The sequence below is a fragment of the Saimiri boliviensis genome, chromosome 1 (genome assembly GCF_048565385.1).
Source record: "Saimiri boliviensis isolate mSaiBol1 chromosome 1, mSaiBol1.pri, whole genome shotgun sequence".
Lineage (NCBI taxonomy): Eukaryota > Metazoa > Chordata > Mammalia > Primates > Cebidae > Saimiri > Saimiri boliviensis.
Genome location: NC_133449.1, coordinates 27,111,024 through 27,136,956, shown reverse-complemented (window position 1 = coordinate 27,136,956; position 25,933 = coordinate 27,111,024). Strand labels below are relative to the sequence as shown.

General features: G+C 45.8%; 2 protein-coding genes across 12 annotated transcripts in view; both read left to right on the top strand.

The window, feature by feature from the left end:
- The first annotated feature begins 2 nt into the window (after positions 1–2).
- Positions 3–8,126, top strand: EIF2B4 (eukaryotic translation initiation factor 2B subunit delta). Of its 7 annotated transcripts, none has more exons than XM_010352321.3 (13): positions 3–126; positions 490–533; positions 859–994; positions 1,207–1,416; positions 1,694–1,773; positions 1,973–2,064; positions 2,300–2,414; positions 2,617–2,693; positions 2,880–2,982; positions 3,225–3,352; positions 3,482–3,659; positions 5,020–5,200; positions 5,320–8,126. In XM_010352321.3, the coding sequence occupies exons 1-13, from the start codon at positions 96–98 to the stop codon at positions 5,517–5,519; spliced, it is 1,575 nt and encodes a 524-aa protein (XP_010350623.1). In that variant the 5' UTR covers positions 3–95; the 3' UTR covers positions 5,520–8,126. The 7 variants fall into 7 exon arrangements, with proteins under 7 accessions (XP_010350623.1, XP_003941598.1, XP_010350624.1 ...); XM_003941549.4 differs by having other exon boundaries at positions 1,204–1,416; XM_010352322.3 differs by having other exon boundaries at positions 24–126; positions 1,204–1,416; positions 2,880–2,955.
- Positions 8,127–10,577: 2,451 nt separating this feature from the next.
- GTF3C2 (general transcription factor IIIC subunit 2) overlaps positions 10,578–25,933 on the top strand; it is a 36,495-nt gene continuing 21,139 nt past the window's right edge. The window contains exons 1-3 of one of the 5 annotated variants that reach the window (XM_074395479.1): positions 10,580–10,876; positions 14,806–14,935; positions 25,610–25,882. In XM_074395479.1, the coding sequence (XP_074251580.1) occupies positions 25,633–25,882 (250 nt within the window). In that variant the 5' untranslated portion in view covers positions 10,580–10,876; positions 14,806–14,935; positions 25,610–25,632. The other 4 variants (XM_074395491.1, XM_010352323.3, XM_010352324.3 and 1 more) reach the window with 4 other exon arrangements.

The following is a 25,933-nucleotide window of genomic DNA, read 5'->3' as shown; positions in this document are numbered from 1 at the left end:
CTCCCGCCCAGGTGGCGCTGTGGACCCAGCGGCCGCGGAGCCAAGCAGCGGGGCGGATTCGTGACCGCGGCGGGCGGAGCCTAGGACTGAGGGCGATGGCTGCCGTGGCCGTGGCTGTTCGCGAGGGTGAGTGAAGGGCCGGGCCTGCCTACCGGTACGGGGTCAACGAGCTTCGGACAGCTAGTGCCGGGCCTAGAGCGCTTTTGGGCCCCGCCGCTCCGTTCCGGCGCCACGCTGGGCCCCGGTCTACACAGTCTGGAGCGCAGTCCCGCGCCGCTGCACGGGCTGGTTCCTGTGAGGAGGGTCGGTGACCCCTCCTTTCCTTTGATCCGCCGCGCAGTGCGTCCCCACGCGGATCCCTGGCTCGCCTCGCGCCTGGCTGCGGAGCCGTGGTCATGCCAACTCAGCAGCCGGCTGCGCCGAGTACGAGAGCACCCAAACCCTCTCGGAGTCTCTCTGGCTCACTTTGTGCCCTGTTTTCTGATGCAGACTCGGGATCCGGGATGAAGGCGGAGCTTCCCCCGGGGCCTGGGGTAAGTGAGGCTTCCCTCCCAAGCCACCAGCCAAGCGCTACGCAGGAGGCTATGCCAGCTTTATTCCGCCCCATCTCCCATCCCATTTCAGTTTATTTCTCAGTAAGCCAGACGATTTTACAGAGTTCTTGCAACCCTAGCGATATGTGATTCTGTCCCTGGAGGAGAAACTTCAGTCTCTGGATGTAAACTTGTAACAGGTAGCTCGTAGAAGTTAAGAAGAACTAGGGATTTTAAATCATGTGGAAATCTTGTAAGCATCCAATAGTGTTTGTTCCCCTTTGAAATTGTTGGGGAAGAGCAGTATCCTATGTCTGTGTCTCAGGCAGTGGGGAGAGAAATGACTAAAGAAGAGAAGCTGCAGCTTCGGAAGGAAAAGAAACAGCAGAAGAAGAAACGGAAGGAGGAAAAGGTGGCAGAACCAGAAACTGGCTCTGCTGTATCTGCAGCCCAATGTCAAGGTGCGGGGTTTTTTTTAAAGGGCTGGGGTGTGGAGCTCGTAGAGGGATATGGTGGGAGAGAGAAGGGAGAGACAGGACAAAGTTGGTTTGAGCAAGTGTGTAAAGCAAAGAGGTTTAGATAAACAAGGAGAGAAGCTAGTTTTTGCTGGGGCACGGATATTCCCTGTAGACAGCTTGGGCACCTTTTTTTTTTTTTTTAATGCTTTTAGTAGGCCCCACCAGAGAACTGCCAGAATCGGGCATTCAGTTGGGTACGACTGGGGAGAAAGTTCCAGCTGGTCGGAGTAAGGCTGAACTTCGGGCTGAGCGTCGAGCCAAGCAGGAAGCTGAGCGGGCCCTGAAACAGGCAAGAAAAGAACAAGGAGGGCCACCTCCTAAGGCCTGCCCCACCACCTCCAGCACAGCTGGAGAAACCCCCTCAGGTATTTTCCCTTCATTTTAAGACCTTCCCTACTGCTAATTCTAACACCAGTTCAGGCTGCCCTGTAATAAAACGGCTCTACCCTCACATTCTCACCTTGGGACCCAGAGTTCTGAAATCTTCCCACAACCCCATCATCCTATCCCTATTTCCTTATCTATCCTATTCTCCCGTTTCCCCCACCTCATCCTGTTTTTCTTGATGCCCCTTATACCGTAAGAGCAGATTACCCATTTCAAGACCTACAGTGTCCTGAAAACAGGATCATTATCTTCCAGGAGTGAAGCATCTCCCTGAATACCCTCAGGTTGATGACCTACTTCTGAGAAGGCTTGTTAAAAAACCAGAGCGTCAGCAGGTAGGAAGTGAGTCTGGTGCCTCGCTAGAAAGAGCCTAGGGAAATGGACTGGAGTGGGGAAAGGTGCTGGGAACAAAGTGAGACCTTGGAGAAGGATGGGTGCTTGGGTCAGAGTAGTGTTACTGTTCACTTCCCTTCCAGCTTTATCCCAACATTTTAAAATTCTGGACCATCGGTGCTGTTCCCCTGTTTTGTCTAGGTTCCTACACGAAAGGATTATGGATCCAAAGTCAGTCTCTTCTCTCACCTACCCCAGTACAGCAGACAAAACTCTCTGACCCAGTTTATGAGGTAGGATCCTGTGACATTGTCGTTAACTTTTGAGTCTGAGGAGTTTCAGTAAGTCAGTATTGAAAGTGAATAGTAATCTGAGATTGGCTCTGTGGGAAGAATATGAACCCAAGGCGGAACTCTAGAGGAACTGGGGAGATCTGTGCTAGTGAAGGAAGTTCCTTTTCATCAGGGGCAGGTGGGCAGTAGGTGTTCAAGCTCCCTTTCAAAGTATGTGACACCGCCATCCCATCAGCATCCCATCCTCTGTGATCCACCCAGCCATGGTGCGACTCGGCCTGCAGTACTCCCAGGGCCTGGTCAGTGGCTCCAATGCCCGGTGTATTGCCCTGCTTCGTGCCTTGCAGCAGGTATGTCCCATCCTGTTCTCTCTTATGATCCAATCCCAACTCCTCCAACACGACCTCAGCTTCTGTCACCCAAGGTCATCTCTGGGGGACAGAGGGAATACTCCCCCCCTCAGAACATTTTCCTCAGAGAAGCTGACCCCTGATCTCCCTTCAGAGGTCTTTATTAAGGGGCATTTTGCAGATCAACTTGTGTACTCTGTAGGTGATTCAGGATTACACAACACCACCCAATGAAGAACTCTCCAGGGATCTAGTGAATAAACTAAAACCCTACATGAGGTAGGAACAACCACTTGTAAGTCCACTCCCACCTCACCCAATCTTTGTCCTGTACTTTTTCTTGCTTTCCTATCTCTGTTTTCATTTTCTGTTTTATTTTCTTTTCAAAGACATTTTTTTTAAATGTGAAAGCTTTGTTCGTTGTGCCGAGTTGCACAGAGGTAAGGTATTGCTGTTGCATTATAGCTTCCTGACTCAGTGCCGTCCCTTGTCAGCGAGCATGCACAACGCCATCAAGTTTCTTAACAAGGAAATCACTGGTGTGAGCAGTTCCAAGCGGGAAGAGGAGGTGATGAGTATGAGAAATGAGGAAGGCATGCACCGTGGGTAGAATTAAGAAACATGTTCAGAACTCCTGGGAGGGCCAACAAAAGCCTTTTTTGCCCTGGTCAAGGGTTAAGGAAGGGTTTGGGCATTCTGCCTTGTGTCATCTCTTGGTCCCCTGTCATTATACACATGTTCAAGCACCTAGCATGATCATCAGGAGGAAAGAGTCCCTTTCTTGGTCACTAAGCATTTTACTCCATTTAGGCCAAGTCAGAACTTCGAGCAGCCATTGATCGGTATGTGCAAGAGAAGATTGTGCTTGCAGCTCAGGCAATTTCACGCTTTGCTTACAAGAAGATCAGTAATGGAGATGTGATCCTGGTATATGGATGGTATGGTCCAGATCCTATGAGCAAATTGGAGAGTTGAAATGATCTGAAGAAGGATTACCCACTTGCCTTTGGGAATAAGTTAGTCATTAGTGACATTTATAACTGAATCCTCCTCTTCATTTACTCTAGCTCGTCTCTGGTTTCACGAATTCTTCAGGAGGCTTGGATAGAAGGCCGGCAGTTTCGTGTGGTAGTGGTGGACAGCCGGCCACGGCTGGAAGGAAGGCACATGCTACGTTCTCTAGTCCGTGCTGGGGTCCCGGCCTCCTACCTGCTGATTCCTGCAGCCTCCTACGTGCTCCCAGAGGTGAGTACAGAAGAAAAGGACTCCAAAGTTGGAGGCAAAAAGGTGTAGTAGCATAGACATAATCTCACCTTCCCAAAGTTACCGTTTTGTTTTGTAACTTTTGTACAAGATGGAGTGCAGTGGTATGATCATAGTTCACTGTAGCCTTGACCTTCTGGGCTCAAGTGATCTTCCCACCTCAGCCTCTGAGTAGCTGGGACTACTGGTGTGCACTACCATGCCCATGTAATTTTTTATTTTTCTTGTAGAGATGGGATCTTGCTATATTGCCCAGGCTGGAACTCCTGGGCTCAAGCAGTTCCCCCTGCGTTGGCCTCCCAAGGTACTGGGATTACAGGCATAAGCCACTGTGCCCAGCCACAGTTATTTAGAAATATTAGAATTATATAGTCCTGGCCTGGCGCTAGGGCTCATGCCTGCAGTCTCAGCACTTTGAGAAGTCAAGGCGGGAAGATTGCTTGAGTCCAGGAGTTGAAGACCAGCCTACTCAACATTATGAGACCTTATCTCCACAAAAAATAAAAAATTAGCTGGGCATGGTGGCATGTGCATGTAGTTCCAGCTACTTAGGAGGTTGAGGTGGGAAGATCACTTGAGCCCAGGAGGTTGAGGCTGCAGTGAGCTGTGATTGCACCACTGCACTCCAGCCTGGACGACAGAGTGAAACTCTGTGTCAAAAAAAAGAATTACATAGCCCTGTTTGTATTTAATTGGAAAAACACTGACAGTGTGTTGACTGTCATCCCATTAAACTAGCAACCATGAAGAGGGAACAGGACAAAAGTAACTTCAAAGTTTAGTGTTCCTGTGGGAGATTTGGTGGGTCAGCGGGCAGGTGTTTTCACAGAAGAGCCATCATGAAGGTGTTTTCACAGAAGAAAAGCCATCATTAAGATTTATTTCTGGCCGGGCGTGGTGGCTCAAGCCTGTAATCCCAGCACTTTGGGAGGCCGAGGTGGGTGGATCACGAGGTCGAGAGATCGAGACCATCCTGGTCAACATGGTGAAACCCCGTCTCTACTAAAAATACAAAAAATTAGCTGGGCATGGTGGCACGTGCCTGTAATCCCAGCTACTTAGGAGGCTGAGGCAGGAGAATTGCCTGAACCCAGGAGGCGGAGGTTGCGGTGAGCCGAGATCGCGCCATTGCACTCCAGCCTGGGTAACAAGAGTGAAACTCCGTCTCAAAAAAAAAAAAAAAAAAAAGATTTATTTCTTGTCTCTTTTTCCTTCCCTTCTTTTCACAGGTGTTGAGATTTATTAATTGTCTTAATGTTGCTGTTCTGTAAGTAGGGGACCTTATTCTGCACTGGTACAACAATGACATTCTTTTCTTCCCCTTCTCTTGTGAAACAAACAGGTTTCCAAGGTGCTATTGGGAGCTCATGCGCTCTTGGCCAACGGGTCTGTGATGTCTCGGGTAGGGACAGCACAGTTGGCCCTGGTGGCTCGAGCCCATAATGTGCCAGTGCTGGTTTGCTGTGAAACATACAAGTTCTGTGAGCGTGTGCAGACTGATGCCTTTGTCTCTAATGAGCTAGGTAAGGAGGGCAGAAGAGAAGCCTCCAGCTACATGTGAAGCCTTGAGGGAGAGGGAGAGGGGCGGTTAAACTGGAACTTCTTTACTGAAAGAACATAATGGGTACACCTTCCATTGCAGATGACCCTGATGATCTGCAGTATAAGCGGGGAGAACATGTCACACTTGCTAACTGGCAGAACCACACATCCCTGCGGTTGTTGAATCTAGTTTATGATGTGACTCCTCCAGAGCTTGTGGATCTGGTGATCACGGAGCTGGGGATGATCCCTTGCAGTTCTGTACCTGTTGTCCTACGAGTCAAGAGCAGTGACCAGTGAGGGGGAAACAGGGTTAATAAATGCCATACTCCCCATCCTCAGCAACTCTGCTGCCTTTGTTTCTCTTTTAGCATCTCTACCACCTAAGTTAGGAATTCAGACTCGGCAACCCCTTTTATCACCTGCTACTAACCTCAGACCTTTGTGGAGACCCTCTCAGGTAACCAGCTCCATGCCAGTACATCGGGGCTAATGTGAAGGTCAGTATAAAGAACAAAAACTACCCAAATCATCAGTCATTCACTGAGCATCTACATGTCAGACACTTAACTAGGTATGAGGAGGAATATGAGGACAAATAGTCCTGGGCTGGGTGCACTGACTCATTCCTGTTATTTCACCATTTTGGGAGGCAAAGGCAGGATTGCTTGAGCCCAGAGGTTTGAGACCAGCCTGGGCAACATGGCAATCCTGTCTCTGCAAAAAAAATAAAAATTAGCTGGGCATGGTTGTGCTCATCTGTTGTCCCAGCTACTCAAGAGGCTAAAGCTGGAGGATTGCTTGAGCCCAGGAGGTAGAGGCTGCAGTAAGCCATGATTGTGCCACTGCACTCCACCCTGACTCAAAAAAAGAGTCCTAACTTTATAAATCAGCATTTGTTAAATACTTACTGTGTGTGAGAAACTGTTCTGAACCCTTTCCTACCCAATTAGGAAGATGAATACAACTCTATGAAGACCAGGCACTGTGGCTCATGCTTGTAATCCTAGTACTTTGGGAGGCTGAAGCAGGCGGATCACCTGAGGTCAGGAGTTCAAGACCAGCCTGGCCAACATGATAAAACCCTGTCTCTATTAAAAATACAAAAATTAACTGGGCATGCTTGTGCATTCTTGTAATCTCAGCTACTCAGGAGGTTGAGGCAGGAGAATGGCCTGAACCCAGGAGGTGGAAGTTGCAGTGAGTCGAGATCGAGCCATTGCACTCTAGCCTGGGCAACAAAGCGAGGCTCCATCTCTAAAAATAAAAATAATAATACAACTCTATGAAGTAAATGCGATTTTACAGATGAGATAATGGAAGCACAGAAAGGTTAGGTTGCTTGCCCAAGGCAACATAGCTCAGGCACAGAAAGGTTAAGTTACTTGCCCTAGATAACACAGCTAGGCAATAGCTAAACCAGGATGTGACCTCAGGCAGTCTAGATCAGAGAATGTGTGATTAACTTTTATGCTCTATTTCCTTAAGGAGCATCACCTACTTTGGCATAGGAAGATTTGTCTACAATATGAGGTAACCCACTAGTAGTATGAACAAAAGATTGGTGAAGACTTCACAGGTCACATCTAACGTAGTCCTTGAAAGATAAGTAATTTCCCAGTTGGGAGAAGAAAAAAAAAAAAAAAACTTGAACACAAAGAATAGGCCTTAAAGTGAGTGGCCAGTGTAAAGAGTCCCATAGTATGATGAGGCTAGAACTGAGGTTTAATGTGAGTGATCAAGCTGCATAGGTTAGTTGAGGCCAGATTATGAGTCCAGTTACTGGTTAGCTTAAAATGGAGAGTTATCTATTGGGTATATGTGTATATATTTTACTGAATTTTTTTTTTTTTGACAAAGCGTCTCACACTGTTGCCCAGCTAGAGTGCAATGGCACGATCTCGGTTCACTGTAACCTCCACCTCCCAGGTTCAAGTGATTATCCTGCCTCAGCCTCCGGACTAGTTGGGATTATAGGTGCACACCACCACACCTGGCTAATTTTTTTTTTTTTTTTTTTTGTATTTTTAGTATGTTTCACTATGTTGGCCAGGCTGGTCTTTAACTACTGACCTTGTGATCTGCCCACCTCAGCCTCCCAAAATGTTGGCATTACAGGTTTGAGCCACTGCACCCGACCCTAATTTTTTTTTTTTTTTTTTTTGAGACAGTCTTGGCTCACTGCAATCTTCGCCTCCCGGATTCAAGCAGTTCTCCTGCCTCAGCCTCCTGAGTAGCTGGGATTACAGGCATGTGCCACTATGCCTGGCTAATTTTGTATTTTTAGTAGAGATGGGGTTTCGCCATGTTGGTCAGGCTGGCCCCAAATTCCTGACCTCAGGTGATCCGCCCACCTCGGCCTCCTTAAAGTGCTGTGATTACAGGCGTGAACCACTGTGCCTGGCCATACTATGCCATTTTATATAAGAGACTTGAGCATCCACAGTATTGGTATCTGCCAGTGTCCAGGAACAAATCTCAACAAATGGATAGTGAGAGACAACTGTATTTACATTTGAGTATAAATACATAAAATGTCTTAGACTGAAAACAAGAAACTGATTAATTGCCTGGATGGCTGGAGACAGAGGCAGAACGGAGGCTTCACCTTATAAATACTTTTGGTATCTTTTGAATTTTGAGCCATGTGAATGTCTTATTCCAGAATAAATAGAATTATTTATTTTAAAAAGAGATTTGCAGTGGCTCACACCTGTAATCCCAACACTTTGGGAGGCAGAGGTGGGTGGATCCCTTGAGATCAGGATGAGACCAGCCTAGCCAACCTGGTGAAACATCATGTCTACTAAAAATACAAAAATTAGCCGGGTGTTGTGCCAGGTGCCTGTAATCCCAGCTCTTGGGAGGCTGAGGCAGAATTGCTTGAACCCGGGAGGCAGAGGTTGCACTGAGCCGAGATCCACTCTAGCCTGGGAGACAAAGCAAGACTCTGTCTCCAAAAAAAAAAAAAAAAAGAATTTTGCAATAGTTTAAGTCAAAGATAGCCTAATCTAAGGAAACAGGAATGAAGAGACGGATTTGTTCATTACAGAAGTAAATGCTTGAAACTGAGAGCTGTCCATCACACAAGCATTGCTAGCTAAGATGGAGATGAAGACTCATGGGAGTGGGTGTCCCCTTCCTCCCCCTTTCATTTTTATTTTCATTTTTTTGAGATGGAGTCTTGCTCTGTTGCCCAGGTGGGAGGGCAGTGGCTCAGTCTCAGCTCACTGCAACCTCTGCCTCCCAGGTTCAAGCAATTCTCCTGCCTCAGCCTCCCTAGTAGCTGGGATTACAGGTGTGTGCCACCATATCCAGCTAATTTGTATTTTTAATTGAGACGAGGTTTCGCCAAATTGGCCAGGCTGATCTCTGAACTACTGACTCAGGTGATCCGCCTGCCTCAGCCTCCTAAAGTGCCAGGATTACAGGCATGAGCCACCATGCTCAGCTTTCTCCCTCTTTTAGCTCTTAGTTATCTCTGATAGTTTTCTTACATATATTGCGCAACCAAGGGAATTTAATGGGTGAGATTACTTGGGCAGAGAAAGGTTTGTTTACTCCACCCCTTCTCCGCATTTATACATCCTGCACTCTCTCCTCCAGGTATGGGGAAACTTGCAAAATTTATTTATTTATTTATTTATTTATTTATTTATTTATTTTTGAGACGGAGTTTCGTTCTTGTTACCCAGGCTGGCGCGATCTCGGCTCACCGCAACCTCCACCTCCTGGGTTCAGGCAATTCTCCTGCCTCAGCCTCCTGAGTAGCTGGGATTACAGGCACGCGCCACCATGCCCAGCTAATTTTTGTATTTTTAGTAGAGATGGGGTTTCACTATGTTGACCAGAATGGTCTCGATCTCTTGACCTCGTGATCCACCTGCCTCGGCCTCCCAAAGTGCTGGGATTACAGGCTTGAGCCACCGCGCCCGGCCGCAAAATTTATTTTTTTTTCATGTTTTGGTAACAGCAAAAGAGACCTGTGATATTTATATGGCTTTAGATGCCTCAGGAAAAGAAAGAAACCTGTTGCATTCATTCCTTCTCCACCGCGTCTCACCTACCTTTGAGAGAATGGGGCAGGCTGGGCGCGGTGGCTCACGCCTGTAATCCAAGCACTTTGGAGGCCAAGGCAAGCGGATCACCTGAGGTCAGGAGTTCAAGACCAGCCTGACCAACATGGTGAAACTCCGTTTTTATTTAAAAAATAATAATAAAATAATAAATATTAAAATTTAAAAAAAGAGAAAATGGGGCAAAACCTCTGACCAAGGGCAAGGACCAAGGCCAGGGCTCACTCTCATAGTACAGCCTGCCGGCCTCAGGCCACACTTTTCTCTTTTTTGCGATTCTTCTGCCTCAGCTTCCCGACTAAAGGTGTGCCACCACACCCGGGTAGGGTAGCTTTGTATTTTTAGTAGAGACGGGGTTTCACCAAGTTGGCCAGGCTGGTCTCGAACTCCTGACCTTCAGTGATTCCCTCCGCCTCAGCCTCCCAAAGTGCTGTGATTACAGGCATGAGTCACCGCGCCAGGCCTCCTTTTTTTTTTTTTTTTTTTTTTTTTTTTTTAATAGAGACGGTTTCACCAGGTGCGGTGGCTCATGCCTGTAATCCCAGCACTTTGGGAGGCCGAGGCAGCAGATCACGAGGTCAGGAGTTCGAGACTAGCATGGCCAACATAGTGAAACCCCGTCTCTATTAAAAAGACAAAAATTAGCCGGGCTTCTTGTCGTGCGCCTGTAATCCTAGCTACTCGGGAGGCTGAGGCAGGAGAACTGCTTGAACCTGGGAGGTTGTAGTGAGCTGAGATCGTGTTATTGCACTCTAGCCTGGGGAAAGAGCAAGACTCCATCTCAAAAAAAAAAAAAAAAAAAAAAAAAAAAAAAAAAAAAGAGATAAGAGACGGCATCTTACTATGTTGCCCAGGCTGGTCTCGAATTCCTGGGCTCAAGTGATCCTCCCCCGCCTAGGCCTCCCACAGCGCTGGGATTACAGGCATGAGCCACGGCGCTCAGCCAAAACCAGCCTTTTCTATTCCTACTCCTTCCCTTCCTTGTCCCCTTTCCAAGCTCTCTCGGGCCCATCCCTGACTTCGCTACCGGCAGAAGCTGGAGTCATTTTCCAGCGGCCGGCGGCGAGGACTTCTTTGTCTCCCAGACTCGTCTTGGCCTCGTACGCCGCCAGGTTGCAGGTACAAACTCTCAGGTCCAGCCGGCTCCTAGGGCCACAGGCGCGGCCATGTGGCCGGAAGGGCAGGATTCAACGATCCAGGGCGCAAGCCAGGCTAGGGCGTCCGCCTCCTCCCGGCTCCCGTCGAGGCCTCGTGGGAACCCATTGGCTGCGCAGGCGTCGATCTCCCCTTTTTGACCCTGAAACTCCCATGAGGCCCTGCAGCGTCCCCGGCTTCGCTGAAGACGCCCTGTAAATCGGCCGGCTCCGGAGGGCTCGGTGACTCCAGCCGCACTGCATTATGGAATACAGAGTCTAAGAGAAAACTAGCGCGGCACCGACTCCCGACCAAGCTCACGTGTTTACCTTGTGCACTGGGGTGGGGGCGTCAGGGAAGAGCAGCTAACAAGATTTCGTCATAAGACCGCGACCAGACAGGCGGCGCCATCTTCGAACTTAGACTTCCGGAAGGACTTTGGCGAGGGTGAGTGTACCGCCGCAGCGGGCGTGTGGGGGGGCCCCACGATTACTCTTCCCCTTCTTTTGCCATAGCACTAAGATATTGGGAACAAAATCTGGCTCCGCTCTTCTCCCTGCCACAGCAGCGCCTCTTTCAGCGTCTGCGCTCCCACAGAGCACCATCATGCTCCGCACCTTCACTACTGTGGCCACCGCGCACCCCCCCTTCTGCAAGCCTCGGGTTTTGCCCTCCTCCCCCCACACGGTGTCGGTAACGCGGCAGCCTGTGTCCGGGCGTCGGCGCTGCTTATATAGTGTCCCTCCAACTCGGCCAACCTACCGTAGTCCTTGGTCTTAGAAAAACCAGGGCTCCTCTCTCACATAGGCTAGTAGAGAAAGCTGCCTTCACGCCTGGGACTGAAGGAGGACAGGTGGTGGCCCCTAGAGTGGTTGTGGGTCAGTCTTTTTCAGCTGTGTCCCATTCTCTTCGAGGAAGCTCTTTAACCCCGAGGGTTGTGCCCCGCGCGCCGCAACGCCATTGGCGTAGCCAAGGGCCAGTTATGTTTCCCTGTCTAGTCCTTTTGTCCCGTGGCAAGTTGGCTGGCTGTTGGGGAAGGCAGAAGTGGCGACTTGAACTCCGCCAGAGGTAACTCACTTTGTTGGAGAGATGTATAGGGTATGGACAAACCTCTTTGCTCCAGAGGCATATACAAGTTTAAGTCAATCCTGTGCCATCGTCACTATTTTTGCCGTCTTTTCTTATCAACTGTACTATTATCTTCTGAATAGTTCTCTTTGAATTATTTTAAAAGTTTAAATCCATTTGTCTCGATCTAAGCATTATGAATGAAATTATGGGTTTTATGGGCTACTTATAGTTTATGTAAGTTGAAATAAAAGCACTAGTCATTAAAATGTTTATTTTCTTACCATTAAAATCATTTTGCATACCCCCGGTTGTGCCGTAGGAAACTGTGGAAAACAATTTATTAAGCCAATCAGTTGTTTAAAGTAATTTCATATTTGAGGTGCAGTGTTGTGTCATTACTTTTTCTTGGCTGGGTAGGTCAGGCTGGCATCCTGGAGCAGCAAGGAAACCAGACAGTTTGGGGTGCCGTGTAAGATTTTATAAACTCTAGTACAGATTTACTGATCATCTATTCCTTTACTGTGTATTCAAAATTTATATTGTAAAATCATACATGGAAATACACCATCACATCCTGCTGCTGCCTTCCATGAGAAGTGCATTCTTAAAAGGATTTTTGTGCCTTGAGTCAGTTATACAGTCAACAAAAGTTAATTATTGCACTTAACCATGTACCAGGTTTTAATACAATAGTGAATCAGACAGGTAAGATCCCTATCTTATGAAACTTGTAGGGAAGATAAGTGCTGAACAAGTAAATACCCATATCTTTTATCCTCATAATTCTAGATGAACTAGAGAACTAGATGTAAGATCCAAAATTAGAAAAATTCTCAGACGAAAATAAGAGAGCCGAGTGTGGTGCTCGTTCCTGCAATCCTAGCACTTTGGAAGGCTGAAGTGGACTGGATCACCTGAGGTCAGGAGTTCGAGACCAGTCCAGCCAGCATGATGAAACCCCGTGTATACTAAAAATAGAAAAATTAGCCGGGTATGGAGGCACGTGCCTATGATCCTAGCTATGTAGGAGGCTGAGGCAGAAGAGTTGCTTGAATCCAGGAGGCAGAGGTTGCAGTGAGGCAAGATCATGTCCCTGCACTCCAGCCTGGGTGACAGAGGGAGACACTGTCTCCAAAAAAAAAAAAAAAAGAGAGAGAGAGAGCGATAGAGAGACTATGTTTAGGGCGAGGTGGCTCATGCCGGTAATCCCAGCACTTCGGCTGGCTGAGGCAGGTGGATTATCTAAGGTCAGGCTTTTGAGACCAGTCTGTCCAACATCGTGAAACCCTGTCTCTACTAAAAATACAAAAATTAGCTGCATGTGGTGGCACATTGCCTGCTTGGAAGGCTGAGGCAAGAGAATCGCTTGAATTCAGGAGGCGGAGGTTGCAGTGAGCCAAGATCATGCCATTGCACTCCAGCCTGGGCCACATGGAGACTGTCTCAAAAAAGAAAAAAACAAAAATTTTTTTTAATTCAAAAATTAGCTGGGCATGGTGGCAGGTGACTGTAAGCACAGCTACACAGGAGGCTGAGGCAGGAGAATTGCTTGAATATGGGAGGCACAGGTTGCAGTGAGCTGAGATCATGCCATTGTGCTCCAGCCTGGACAACAAAAGCAAAACTCTTTTAAAAAAATTTAAAACTTCAGTTTGGCAAGAAATACTACAAACAAAGGTAAAAATAGGCAGAGAAACTACTAGCAGCATAAATAACTTCCACAGATAATAGAGAAAAGAAAACTGTGGAAATAGGCAAATTATATATACAGGCAATTCATAAAAGACATATGGATGTCCAATATATAGAAGGAAGTTGCTAACACCAATTATTAGTGTAAAATAGAGTGGGGAAGAATTCTTTCACTTATCAGGTTGTCAAAAATTAAAAAGATCAGTAAGGATGTGATAAAATGGGTACTACATAAATAGTTTTCATTTTGTTGAGCTGTTTGACAGTATCTGTTAAATTTTGAAATGGGCATATTCTTCAGTGTAGTACAGTAATTCCGTGTCCAGATGATTATTCTAGAAAAATAATTTATTATTATCGAAGATACTTGTACTAGAATATTTATTGCAGTATTGTTTATAATCGTATTTTAATGCAATTATTCATTAAATGAGATTGTCTAAATAAATTAATTCTATGGAATGCCATATAGCAATTAGGAAGAATGAGATAAACATGTGTACTGATACAGAAAAATCCTTTTTTTTTTTTTTTTAAAAAAAAAAAAAAACGAAGTCTCCCTCTGTCACCCAGGCTCGAGTGCAGTGGTGTGATCTCGGCTCACTGCAACCTCTGCCTCCTGGGTTCAAGTAATTCTCCTGCCTCAGCCTCCCGAGTAGCTGGGATTACAGGCACCTGCCAGCAAGCCTGGCTAATTTTTGTATTTTTAGTAGAGATGGGATTTCACTATGTTGGCTGGGCTTGTCTCCTGACCTCAAGTGATCTATCTGCCTTGGCTTCCCAAAGTGCTGGGATTACAGGCATGAGTCACAGCGTCTGGCCTAGAAAATCCTTAAGACATGTATAGAAGCTCTCAACAGATTTCTGTTTAGCTCCTAATGTTAACAGACATACCCTATTTCCTCTGTAAATCCTTGAAGCTTGTAGGTTTTTCCCCTGTGGACCTGCTCAGTTTGCTTCTCCTCGTTGAGCTGAATGCTTGCCAAGAGTTACTGTATTGGTTCCCACTTTGTTGTTGTTGTTGTTGTTGTTGTTGTTGTTGAGACAAGGGCTTGCTCTGTCACCCAGGCTGGAGTACAGGCCCGTAACCACAGCTCACTGGAGCCTTGAACTCCTGGGCTCAAACGATCCTCCTGCCTCAGCCTCTCAAGAGCTCCAGGCATGTGCCACCACACCCAGCTAATTAAAATATTTTTTGGCTGGGCACAGTGGCTGAGGCCTGTAATCTTAGCATTTTGGGAGGCCAAGGCTGGCGGATCCCGTGGTCAGGAGTTTGAGACCAGCCTGACCAACACCGTGAAACCCTGTCTCTATTAAAAATAAAAAATTAGCCTAGTGTGGTGGCACATGCCTATAACCCCAGCTAATCAGGAGGCTGCAGCAGGAGAATCACTTGAACCCGGGAAACGGACGTTGCTGTGAGCTAAGATTGCACCACTGCACTCCAGCCTGGGCAACAGAGCAAGACTCTGTGTCAAAAAAAAAAAATATATATATATATATATATGTATGTATGTATATAGGCAGGGTTTCATTATATTGTCCAGGCTCCCACCTTGTTTTTTTTTTTTTTTTTTAATGTCAATTGCTTTGTCTTTATATATATGTTATAGGCTGGGCGTGGTGACTCAACCTGTAATCCTGTAAACTTGTAACCTGTAATCCTGTAAACCTGTAATCCTAGCACTTTGGAAGTTGAAGCAAGAGGATCACTTGGGCCCAGGAGTTTTGAGACCAGCCTGGGTAAGATAGTTGAGACCCTGTCTCTACAAAAGAGTAAACATTAGCTAGGCCTGGTGGTATGCACATGTGATCCCAGTGACCTGAGAGGCTGAGATGGGAGGATCGCTTGGGCCCAGGAGATAAAGGGACATTGAGCCGTGATGGTACCACTGCACTTCAGCCTGGGTTACAGGGGAAAGAAATTTTTAATATGAAAGAGTTATTGTTTCTATTAAAACTAAGTTGATTGGGAGGGTGAGGTGGGTGGATCATCTGAGACTGGGAGTTTAAGACCAGCCTGGCCAACATGGTGCAACCCATATGTACTAAAAATACAAAAATTAGCTGGGCATGGTGGCCCATGCCTATAATCATAGCTACTCAGGAGGCTGAGACAGGAGAATTGCTTGCACCCTGGGCGGCGGAGGCTGCAGTGAGCCAAGATCATGCCACTGCACTCCAGTCTGGGAGACAGAGGAAGACTCTGTTTCAAAAAAAAAAAAAAACTAAGTTGAATCATAGATGTTTGTTTTGCTGCTATCTTTTTTTTTTTTTGAGGCAGAGTCTAGCTCTGTTGGCCAGACTGGAGTGTAGTGGTGCGATTTCAGCTCACTGCAACCTCTGCCTCCTGGGTTCAAGTGATTCTCCTGCCTCAGTCTCCCAAGTAGCTGGGATTACAGGCATGTGTGGCCACACCCAGCTAATTTTTGTCTTTTTAGTACAGGTGGGGTTTCACCATGTTGGCCAGGATGGTCTCCATTTCCTGACCTCGTGATCCACCCGCCTCTCATAGTGCTGGGATTACAGGCATGAGCCAGTGCACCTAGCCTTTTGCTGCTGTCTTTATAGTATTTTATATCAAGTAAAAGTTTTGTAAAAACAATTCTAAAAAAGTAAAGAAAGCAAACTAAAACTAAATTGCATGCTTTGGAACGACAAAGGAGGTGAGTTTGCAAACAGAAAAGCTGCCAAATAGTTGTGAATGAGACAACTGTAAAAAATTGAGGAAATTTTGTAAAACACTGGCAGTTTGCTGCTCGTGAATTGCTTGTCAAGAAGAGTGAATGTTTCAACAAAGTAGTGTTGGAGCTGCTAAGAGGTCAAGTTGAATGAGGCTGAGAAGTGTCCATTGGATTAATGATACAGTGATTATTAATGATTTTAGCTTCACTGATGAGTTGGGGGACAATATGCTTGTTAGAATGATGCAGGGAAATTAAAATGAAAGGACAGAAAACTCTTAAAAGTTTGACTATGAGAGGAAGGAGGAAAATATTAGTGGGAGGAGGAATATGGGGTGAAGGATAGTTATGTGTGAGGATGAGAATTATAAACATATTTAAATGCTGCTTGGAAGGAACCAATGGAAAGGAAATGGATAAACAATAACTCCAGTTCTCTTAGGAGATGGGGGAATGGGGCTAGAACACAAGGGGAAGGTTTGTTGTTAGAGAGTGAATGAGAGGGTTTCAGAGACGGGGAGTGTAAACTTTCTTGGCAAGAAGTTGAAGTACCTCCCATCTAATGACTTTGCTTTTGTTTTTGGAAATCAAAAGCAAAATTACCTTCAGGGAACCAGGGGATCAGATAATGTGTCGGGGGAGAGCATGTAAGGGCTGACTAGAGAGAAAGTGGGATTGCCAGTGCTCAGCAACTTTGGTTTACATGTGAAAGAGTTGAATGGTTGGACCTATGAGGGCTTGAGTTTTGCTAAGCATGTGGAACGAAAAGATAGAAAAGAATATAAAGTACCTGATTGAAATGAAGAAATCTAAACTAGATAGGATGTGGCTGACACAGGGAGAAATTGGAGTGATCAAGGGATAGTGGCTTGATATAGCTGGAGAATAAATAATAGTGATAGTGTTTGAGCAGTCTGGCTATAATGATGGGAGATCAGATAGTTGGACGTTTTAGTGATTTTGGAGGTTAAGAGGTTTGGGTGATGACAAGGTTCAGAGAGTGATAACAAAGCGAGTAGCTGCGGTTTAGCTGAATGTTCTGAGCATCAAAGTAACAAGGTTTTTACAAGATAGGGGTGTGTGGGACTGCTGGTCTGCAAGTGGCATTGGAGAGGAATTGAAGAGACTGATCCCACTTTGAACCCTGAGGTAGGTGGGATGTAAGTGAATGAGCAGCCTCCACTTGAGAGCCTGGAAAGTAAGAAATTTCCTTTTCTGGAATTTTTTGCATCCAAGATTCTGAATATGATTTAGGTTTTACAAGTCACATGTGCTCCTGGAGAACTCAAATTTGAATCTGATTTTAGAGAGGAGAAAGGCAGACCAGCAGGCATGTATTTGTTAGTGCAGATTTTGGCAGTGATAAGGTTCTGGATTGGGAGCCAGAGAAGCAGCTTTCCCATTTAGTTAGGTCACTTTTTGATTACTGCAGACACAACTTGTTTATGGAGCCATTGGCTGTGGTAGGGGCTTCTTGATTCAGCAGGTGGTTTCTCATCATAGCATATGTTTTGTTATTTTTTAATTTTTAATTTTTATTTTTTTTTGATATAGAATCTTGTTCTGTTGCCCAGACTGGAGTGCAGTGGCGTGATTTCAGCTCACTGCAGACTGCCTCCTGGGTTTCAGCGATTCTCCTGCCTCAGCTTCCCAAGTAGCTGGGATTATAGGCATGTACCACTATGGCCAGCTAATTTTTGTATTTTTAGTAGAGAGGAGAGTTCATCATGTTAGCCAGGCTGGTTTCGAACTCCTGACCTCAGATGATCTGCCTGCCTTGGCCTCCCAAAGTGCTAGTATTACACATGTGAGCCACCGCACCTGGCCTGTTATTTTTTATTTTTAGATACAGGGTCTTGCTCTGTCGAGATGGCGTGCAGTGCCACAATCATAGCTCACTGCAGTCTTCAACTCCTGGGCATAAGTGATCCTTCAGCTTCAGCCACCCAAGTAGCTAAGACCTATTTTCTTTTCTTTCCCTAATTTTCGTTTTTTTTTTTTTTTTTTGAGACGGAGTTTCGCTCTTGTTACCCAGGCTGGAGTGCAATGGCACGATCTCGGCTCACCGCAACCTCCGCCTCCTGGGTTCAGGCAATTCTCCTGCCTCAGCCTCCTGAGTAGCTGGGATTACAGGCACGCGCCACCATGCCCAGCTAGTTTTATTGTATTTTTAGTAGAGACGGGGTTTCACCATGTTGACCAGGATGGTCTCGATCTTTCGACCTCGTGATCCACCCGCCTCGGCCTCCCAAAGTGCTGGGATTACAGGCCTGAGCCACCGCGCCCGGCCTAATTTTCGTATTTTTTAGTAGAGATGGGCCAGGCTGATCTAGAACTACTGACCTTGGGTGATCCACTGCCTCAGCCTCCCAGAGTGCTGGGAACCAGGATACCTAGCCTCAGCTAATTAAAAAACTTTTTTTTTTTTTTCTTTGCCAGAGACAAAGTCTTGCTTTATTGCCCAGACTGGTCTTGAACTACTGATCTCAAATGATCCTCCCACCTTGGCCTCCCACAGAGCTGGGATTACAGGCTTGAGCCACTGTGCCCAGCCCAGCATATGGTTCTTGAGCCAGCAGCTGTAAATAAGAGCAACTTACCAGTTTGATCAGCACTTGTGTTCCTACCAACCGTTTTTCCCCTAACCCTCCCAGTGATCATTTATGCAAATGTTTTTGAGCCTCAGTGTATGTCAGAATCCCCTGAAGGGCTTGTTAAAACACAAGGTGCTGACCCCATGCAGGATTTCTGATTTGGTAGGTCTGAGGTAGGACTAGAAATTTGCATTTTAACAAATTTGCAGGTGATAGTGATGCTGCTGTTTCTAGGACCACACTTTGTGAACTACTGATGTGAACTAGTTAATACCCTGTAATGAATTCCTTTCTGCTTGAACTGATTGGAGAGGATTCTGTTTTATGCAACTGCACCAATATGGGGGGAATATTTATTTTATTTATATCTTCTTTGTCCTTACCTACTGTATTTGTCAGTGATTAAAAGAAGTTACTGTTCTATGTCTTGAACATTTTGCTTTTTATCTTTTGATGCTATTATTTGATGTTTAAATGTTCATGACATTGATATCTTCTATATGGTTTGAAGTTTTATTCATTATAAACTACTCCCTTTTGAGCTGGGCACAGTGGCTCACACCTGTAATCCCAGCACTTTGGGAGGCCAAGGCAGGCAGATCATTTGAGGTCAGAAGTTTGAGACCAGCCTGGACAACGTAGCAAAACCTCGTCTCTACTAAAAAATGTAAAAATTAACCGCGCATGGTGGTACATGCTTATAATCCCAGCTACTTGGGGGGCTGAGGCAGGAAAATTGCTTAAACCTAGGAGGCGGAGGTTGCAGTGAGCAGAGATCACGCCACTGCACTCCAGTCTGGGCAATAGAGCAAGGCTCTATCTCAAAAAAAAAAAGTACTCCCTTAATTCCTATTTCATATTTTCCCCGTAAATTTGACTTTGCTATTGTCATCCAAACTCCTCCTTTATTTTTGCTAACATTTTACCCTGTATATTTTAATTGATCTTTATGTTTTCAGCTTTTTGTGTCATTTTGTTTTAGGCATCTCTCGAAAAGCATATAGTTTAAAATCAAGCCAAATCAGGCTGGGTGCAATGGCTCACACTTGTAATCCCAGTACTTTAGGAGGCCAAGGTAGGCAGATCACTTGAGGTCAGTAATTTGAGACCGGCCCGGCCAACATGGTGAAACCCCATCTCTACTAAATAAAAATACAAACATTAGCTGAGCATGGTGGTGGGTGCCTGTAATCCTAGCTACTGGGGAGGCTGAGGTGGGAGAATCATTTGAACCCAAACCCGGGAGGTGGAGGTTGCCGTGAGTGGAGATCAGGCTACTGCACTCCAGCCTGGGTGACGGGCAAGATTCCGTCTCAAAAAAAGAAAAAAAAAGAGAGAGAGAGAAGAAAAAAGAAAATCAAACCAAATCTTTATTCTTTTTTTTTTTTTTTTGAGATGAAGTCTCACTCTGTCACCCAGGCTGGAGTGCTATGGGGCAATCTGCTCACTGCAACCTCCACCTCCTGGGCTCAAGCGATTCTCCTGCCTCAGCCTCCCCAGTAGCTGGGATTACAGGTGCCTGCCACACCAGGCTAATTTTTGTATTTTTAGTAGAGTTGGGGTTTTACCATATTGGCCAAGTTGGTCTCAAACTGCTGACCTCAAGTGATCTGCCCGCCTCAGCCTCCTAAAGTGCTGGGATTATGTGCGTGTGCCACCAAACCCAGCCTCTTTTTTCTTTTGAGACAGTGTCTCACTCTGCCCAGGTTGGGATACAGTGGTGTGATCTCGGCTTCACCTCCCAAACTCAAGCGATTCTCATGCGTCAGTCTCCCAAATAGCTGGGATCACAGGCATGTTCTACCACGTCCAGCTAATTTTTGTATATTTAGTAGAGACGGGGTTTGCTATGTTGGCCAGGCTGGTCTCAAACTCTTGGCCTCAAGCGATCTGCCTGCCTTGGCCTCCCAAAGTGCTGGGAACACAGGCATGAACCACTGTACATGGCCCTATTCTTTCTTTTAATGGATGAGTTTGAATGTTATGTGTTTACTGTTATACATGTTTTTGTTTTTTGTTCTTTGAGATAGAGTCTCGCTTTATTACCCAGGCTGGAGTGCAGGGATTCGATCTCTGCTCACTGCAGCCTCCACTTACCGGGCTCAAGTGATCCTTCCACCTCCACTTCTAGGTAACTGGGACTACAAGTCCCCTGCTGCCTACCTTGCCCAGCTAATTTCCCCACTACCACCCTGAGAAGAAGTCTTGTTCTGTTGCCCAGGTTGGAGTGCAGTGGTGTGATCTCTGCTCACTGCAACCTCCGCCTCCCGGGTTCAAGCAATGCTGCCTCAGCCTCCCTCGTAGCTCGGATTACAGGCATGCACCACCACGCCCAGCTAATTTTTGTATTCTTGGTAGAGACAGGGTTTCACCATGTTGGCCAGGCTGGTCTCGAACTCCTGACCTCACGTTATCACCTGCCTCAGTCTCCCAAAGTGCTGGGATTACAGGGGTGAGCCATTGTGCCCAGCCTTGTTTTGGTATTGTGTTGTAGAGGCAGGGTTTTGCCATGTTGCCCAGGCTGGTCTCAAACTCCTGGGCTCAAGCAATCCTCCAACCTCCACCTCCCTAAATGCAGTGATTACAGGTGTGAGCCATGGCATCCTGCCCTAAACTCACCCTTTTATGACACTGATCTGACTGGTCAGGATGGAGCCCTCATGGCCTAATCATCTCTTAAAGGTCCCACATCTATACTATTACAGATGGCAATTAAATTTCAACATGAGGTTTGGAGGGGACATTGAAACCCTAGCTCTTGGATTTCACAATCACTTTGGTATTTTTGAAAGTGTGGGAATATCTGTTGGAAATTTGCTTCTGTTTTCCTAATCACTTTTTCAAAAGGATACTTTTCATCTTTATATCCTTTTTTATTCTTTCTGTAATATCTATGCATAGGTCCTTTTTCCTTGTGACTAATTTTGAATGGGGTAGTTCTGTCAGGGCTTCTTATTTATCAAAGGAACAATATAGATCAATTTTCACTGACCTTTATTTACTTTGATAGTGTTATAATGTATCTTTAGTACATGTTATATCCTCTGCACCTGCCTTAGATCTGTTTAGACTGTAGCTTCTTCAAGTGAGACAGTTGGAAGCTTTTATATTTCTTATAGGATTTGTATTAGCACACTGTTCACTGAGACTGATGAATTGTTTATCCTTAAGGCATACATAGATTTATGGGGGAGTTCCATCCTGGGATTGGAACTATTTCTTCCCCTTTGTCACAGACAAGCAGGTTATTCTGGCCAAAAACTGGGCCCTTGGAGAGTTCTATGTTGCTTAAGTTTCCGGTTTTGTGGTCAGTGTTTTATCTCAGTTTACTTTGGTGCATGGTTATACAGCTCATTTTCTGGATTTGAAGAAAATGATACTCAAGACAATTTAGTCAATTATTCAGTGCGAAAAAGTTTTCTCGGCCAGGCATGGTGGTGTACGCCTGTAATCCCAGCACTTTGGGAGGCCAAGGAGGATCTCTTGAGGCTAGGAATTCAAGACCAGCCTGGGCAAAATAGCAAGACCCAATCTGCACAAAAAAATTAAAAACTTATCTGGGCATATTGGTGCACATTTGTAGTCTTGGCTGCTTGGGAAGCTGGAGAGGGAGGATTCTTTGAGCCCAGGAGTTGGTGGCTGCGGTGAGCTATAATCATACAACCACACTCCAGCCTGGATGACAGAGTGAGATCCTGTCTCAAAAAAGAAAAAAAAAAATTTTTTTTTAATTTTTTAAAAATTAAAAAAGGCCAGGCATAATGCTTTATGCCTTTAATCCCAGCACTTTTGGAGACAAAGTTGAGAGAATCTCTTGAGTCCAGGTGTTTGAGTATATAATCATGCCACTGCACTCCAGCCTGGGCAATATGGTAAAACTTTGTCTCTAAAAAATTTTTAAAAATACAAAAATTAGTCATGGTGGCACATGCCCTGTAGTCTCAACTACTCAGGAGGCTGAGGTAGGGGGATCACTTGAGCCTGGGAGGTCCAGGCTGCAGTGAGCTATGATTGCACCACTGCACTCCGGACTGGGTGACAGAACGAGACACTGTCTTAAAAAAAAAAAAAAAGGTTTTAGGATGGGCACAGTGGCTCACGCCTATAATCCCCACATTTTGGGAGACTGAAGTGGAAAGATTGCTTGAACCCTGGAATTCGAGACCATCCCAGGCAACGTAATGAGGGCTTATCTGAAAAATTTAAAAATTAGCCAGGCCAGGCGCGGTGGCTCAAGCTTGTAATCCCAGCACTTTGGGAGGCCGAGGCGGGTGGATCACGAGGTCGAGAGATCGAGACCATCCTGGTCAACACGGTGAAACCCCGTCTCTACTAAAAATACAAAAAATTAGCTGGGCATGGTGGCACATGCCTGTAATCCCAGCTACTCAGGAGGCTGAGGCAGGAGAATTGCCTGAACCCAGGAGGCGGAGGTTGCGGTGAGCCGAGATCGCGCCATTGCACTCCAGCCTGGGTAACAAGAGCGAAACTCCGTCTCAAAAAAAAAAAAAATTAGCCAGGTGTGGTGATACATGCCTGTAGTCCTAGCAACTTGGGAGGCTGAGGCAGTATTGCTTAAGCCCTGGAGGTTGAGGCTGTAGTGATCATACTACTGCACCACTCCAGCCTGGGTGATAGAACAAGAGTCTGTCTCAAAAAAAAAACAAAAACAAAAACGGCCGGGTGCAGTGACTCCCACCTGTAATTCCAGCACTTTGGGAGGCCAAGGTGGGCAGATCACCTGAGGTCAGGAGTTTGAGACCAGCCTGGCTAACATGATGAAACCCTATCTCTACTAAAAATACAAAAATTTAGCCTGGCGTGGTGGCATGTACCTGTAGTCCCAACTACTTGGGAGGCTGAGACAGGAGAATCTCTTGAACCCTGCAGGTGGAGGTTGTAGTGAGCCAAGATCACACCACTGGACTCCAGCCTGGGCAAAAAGAGTGAAACTCTGTCTCAAAAAAAAAAAAAAAAAGGAAAAGCTTTCTTAATATAATAGGATGTTCCTTAATTGTCTCATAACCTACCTACCACCCCCATCCAGGTGAAATATTGATGGCAAGGCACCAGAGAACTCTTTGACTCTTTTTTTTTTTTTTAAAGACAGTTTCACTGTGTCACCCACGCTGGAGTGCAGTGGCATGACCTCTGCTCACTGCAACCTCCGCCTCCGGGGTTCAAGTGATTGTCCTGCCTCACCCTCTCAAGTAGCTGGGATTATAGATGCCTGACACCACACCTGCCTAATTTTTGTATTTTTAATCGAGATGGGGTTTCACCATGTTGGCCAGACTAGTCTCAAACTCCTGATCTCAGGTGATATGCCCACCTCAGCCTCCCAGAGTGCTAGGATTACAGATGTGAGCCACCGGGCCGGACCGATTCATTCTCTTTTAAGAAGTAAATTCATTTATTTATTTGCTTGAGAGGGTATTGCTTTGTTGCCCAGGCTCAAGTGCAGTGGTGTGATTACAGCTCACTGTAGCCTCAACCTCCTGGGCTCAAGTGATTCTCCCACTTCAGCCTCCCAAGTAACTGGGACTACAAGTGTGCACCACCGTGTTTTTTTCTAGAGAAGAGGGTCTCACTCTGTTGCCCACGATGGTCTTGAACTCCTGGATTCAAGCCATCCTCCACCCTGTCCTCCCAAAGTGCTGGAATTACAGGCATGAGCTATTGTGCCTGGTCAGAAAATTATTTTTAAATATTTTTAGAGATAGGGTATTACTGTTCCCCAGGCTGGAGTATGGTAACACCATCATAGCTCACTGTGACCTCAAACTCCTAGGCTTAAGCAGTCCTCCTCTCTCAGCCTTCCAAGTAGCTGGGACTACAGGTGCCTACCACCATGCCCAGCTAACTTTTAAAATATTTTGAAGAGATGAGGTCTCTCTGTGTTGCCCAGGCTGGTCTTGGACTCCTGGCCTCAAGCAATCCTCCTTCCTTGGCCTCTCACAGTGTTGGAATTACAGGCATGAGCCATCCTGCCTGGACTTTTACTTATTCCTAAATAAACTTACCGCTTGACTAATGTTTACAGAAGTAGATGTTAACATTAGGCATGCCTCTTCAGTTTGGTCTAAATTTTATAGTATCTGGCAGTTCTTCTTTGTAGTATGTTTTAAAGAAGTTGTGTCCCTTTTCTAGATTTGTGATAGACAAATTTTTTTTTCAGTCCTTTTTTTGGGTTGTCTGTGTGTTCATGTTTCATTTCATTGGATTTCAGAGACAGAGGTTAAATAATGGTGCATTCACCATCCTTACTCCAGCTTAGACAACAATTTAAAACTCAAGAAAATATATGAGCTTTAAATTAGACAATGTATATATCACACTTAATATAGTGCTTGGCACATACATAGCTAGCATTTAATAAATGGAAGCTTTAGGCCAGGTGCAGTGGCTAATGCCTGTAATCCCATCACTTTGGGAGGCTGAGGCGGGTGGATCATGAGGTCAGGAGTTCAATACCATCTTGGCTAACATGGTCAAACCCCGTCCCTACTAAAAATACAAAAATTAGCTAGCGTTGTGGCATGCACCTGTAATCCCAGCTACTCAGAAGGGTGAGGCAGGAGAATTGCTTGAACCTGTGGAGGTTGCAGTAAGCAGAGAGCTCACCATTGCACTCCAGCCTGGACAACAAGAGTGAAACTCTGTCTCAAAAAACAAACGAACCAAAAAAAACAAGCTTTATTTGTTTACTTGTTTATTGTCTACTTCATCAAAATATAAGTTCCATGAGAGCAGGGACCTTGTCTGTCTTGCTCATTGTCATATTCCCAGTTTCTTTTTTTGTTATTTATTTATTTATTTATTTATTTTTTGCTAGAAATGGGGTCTTGCTATGTTGCTCAGGCTAACCTCAAACTTCTAAGCTCAAGCTGTCTTCCTGCCTCAGCCTCCCAAAGTTGCTGGGATTACAGGCATGAGCCACTGCACCTGGCTCGTATTACCAGTTTCTAGAGCAGTGCCTGACATGTAGAAGGTGTTTAGTAAGTATTGTTGAATAAGTGAATGATCAGGGAACTTGGGTATGGGTGTGGGAATGAGGGGAGAAAACAATGGGAAAACAAAAATCTGAGCTAGTACAAATAGTTTCTGTCTTCTGCTCATTTGTATATTTCTGTATGCAGGGCAGCCACTTTGGGGGGTACTGATGGATACCTGCGGGGTCGGCTATGTTGCCCTGGGGGAGGCCGGCCCCGTGGGGAACATGACTGTGGTAGACTCTCCTGAACAAGAGATGCTAAATCAACTTGATGTCAAGACCTCTTCAGAAATGACCAGTGCAGATGCTTCCATAGAGATGTCATTACCTACTACCCCTTTGCCTGGATTCGAGGATTCTCCTGATCAGAGGAGGCTCCCTCCAGAGCAGGAAAGCCTCTCTAGACTAGAACAGCAAGGTATGTATCTTGTCCTCTTTATCTTTTTATTCTTCATGCTGAGCTTAAGGT

What these genes read in the sequence shown, in the direction of transcription:
- EIF2B4 (XM_039474565.2), top strand. Translation starts at nt 396, where the DNA reads ATGCCAACTCAGCAGCCGGCTGCGCCGAGTACGAGAGCACCCAAACCC. An exon ending in AAACTAAAACCCTACATGAG is followed by an intron (nt 2,694 to 2,879) that starts GTAGGAACAACC and finishes GTTGCATTATAG; the next exon opens with CTTCCTGACTCAGTGCCGTC. An exon ending in GTTCCAAGCGGGAAGAGGAG is followed by an intron (nt 2,983 to 3,224) that starts GTGATGAGTATG and finishes TACTCCATTTAG; the next exon opens with GCCAAGTCAGAACTTCGAGC.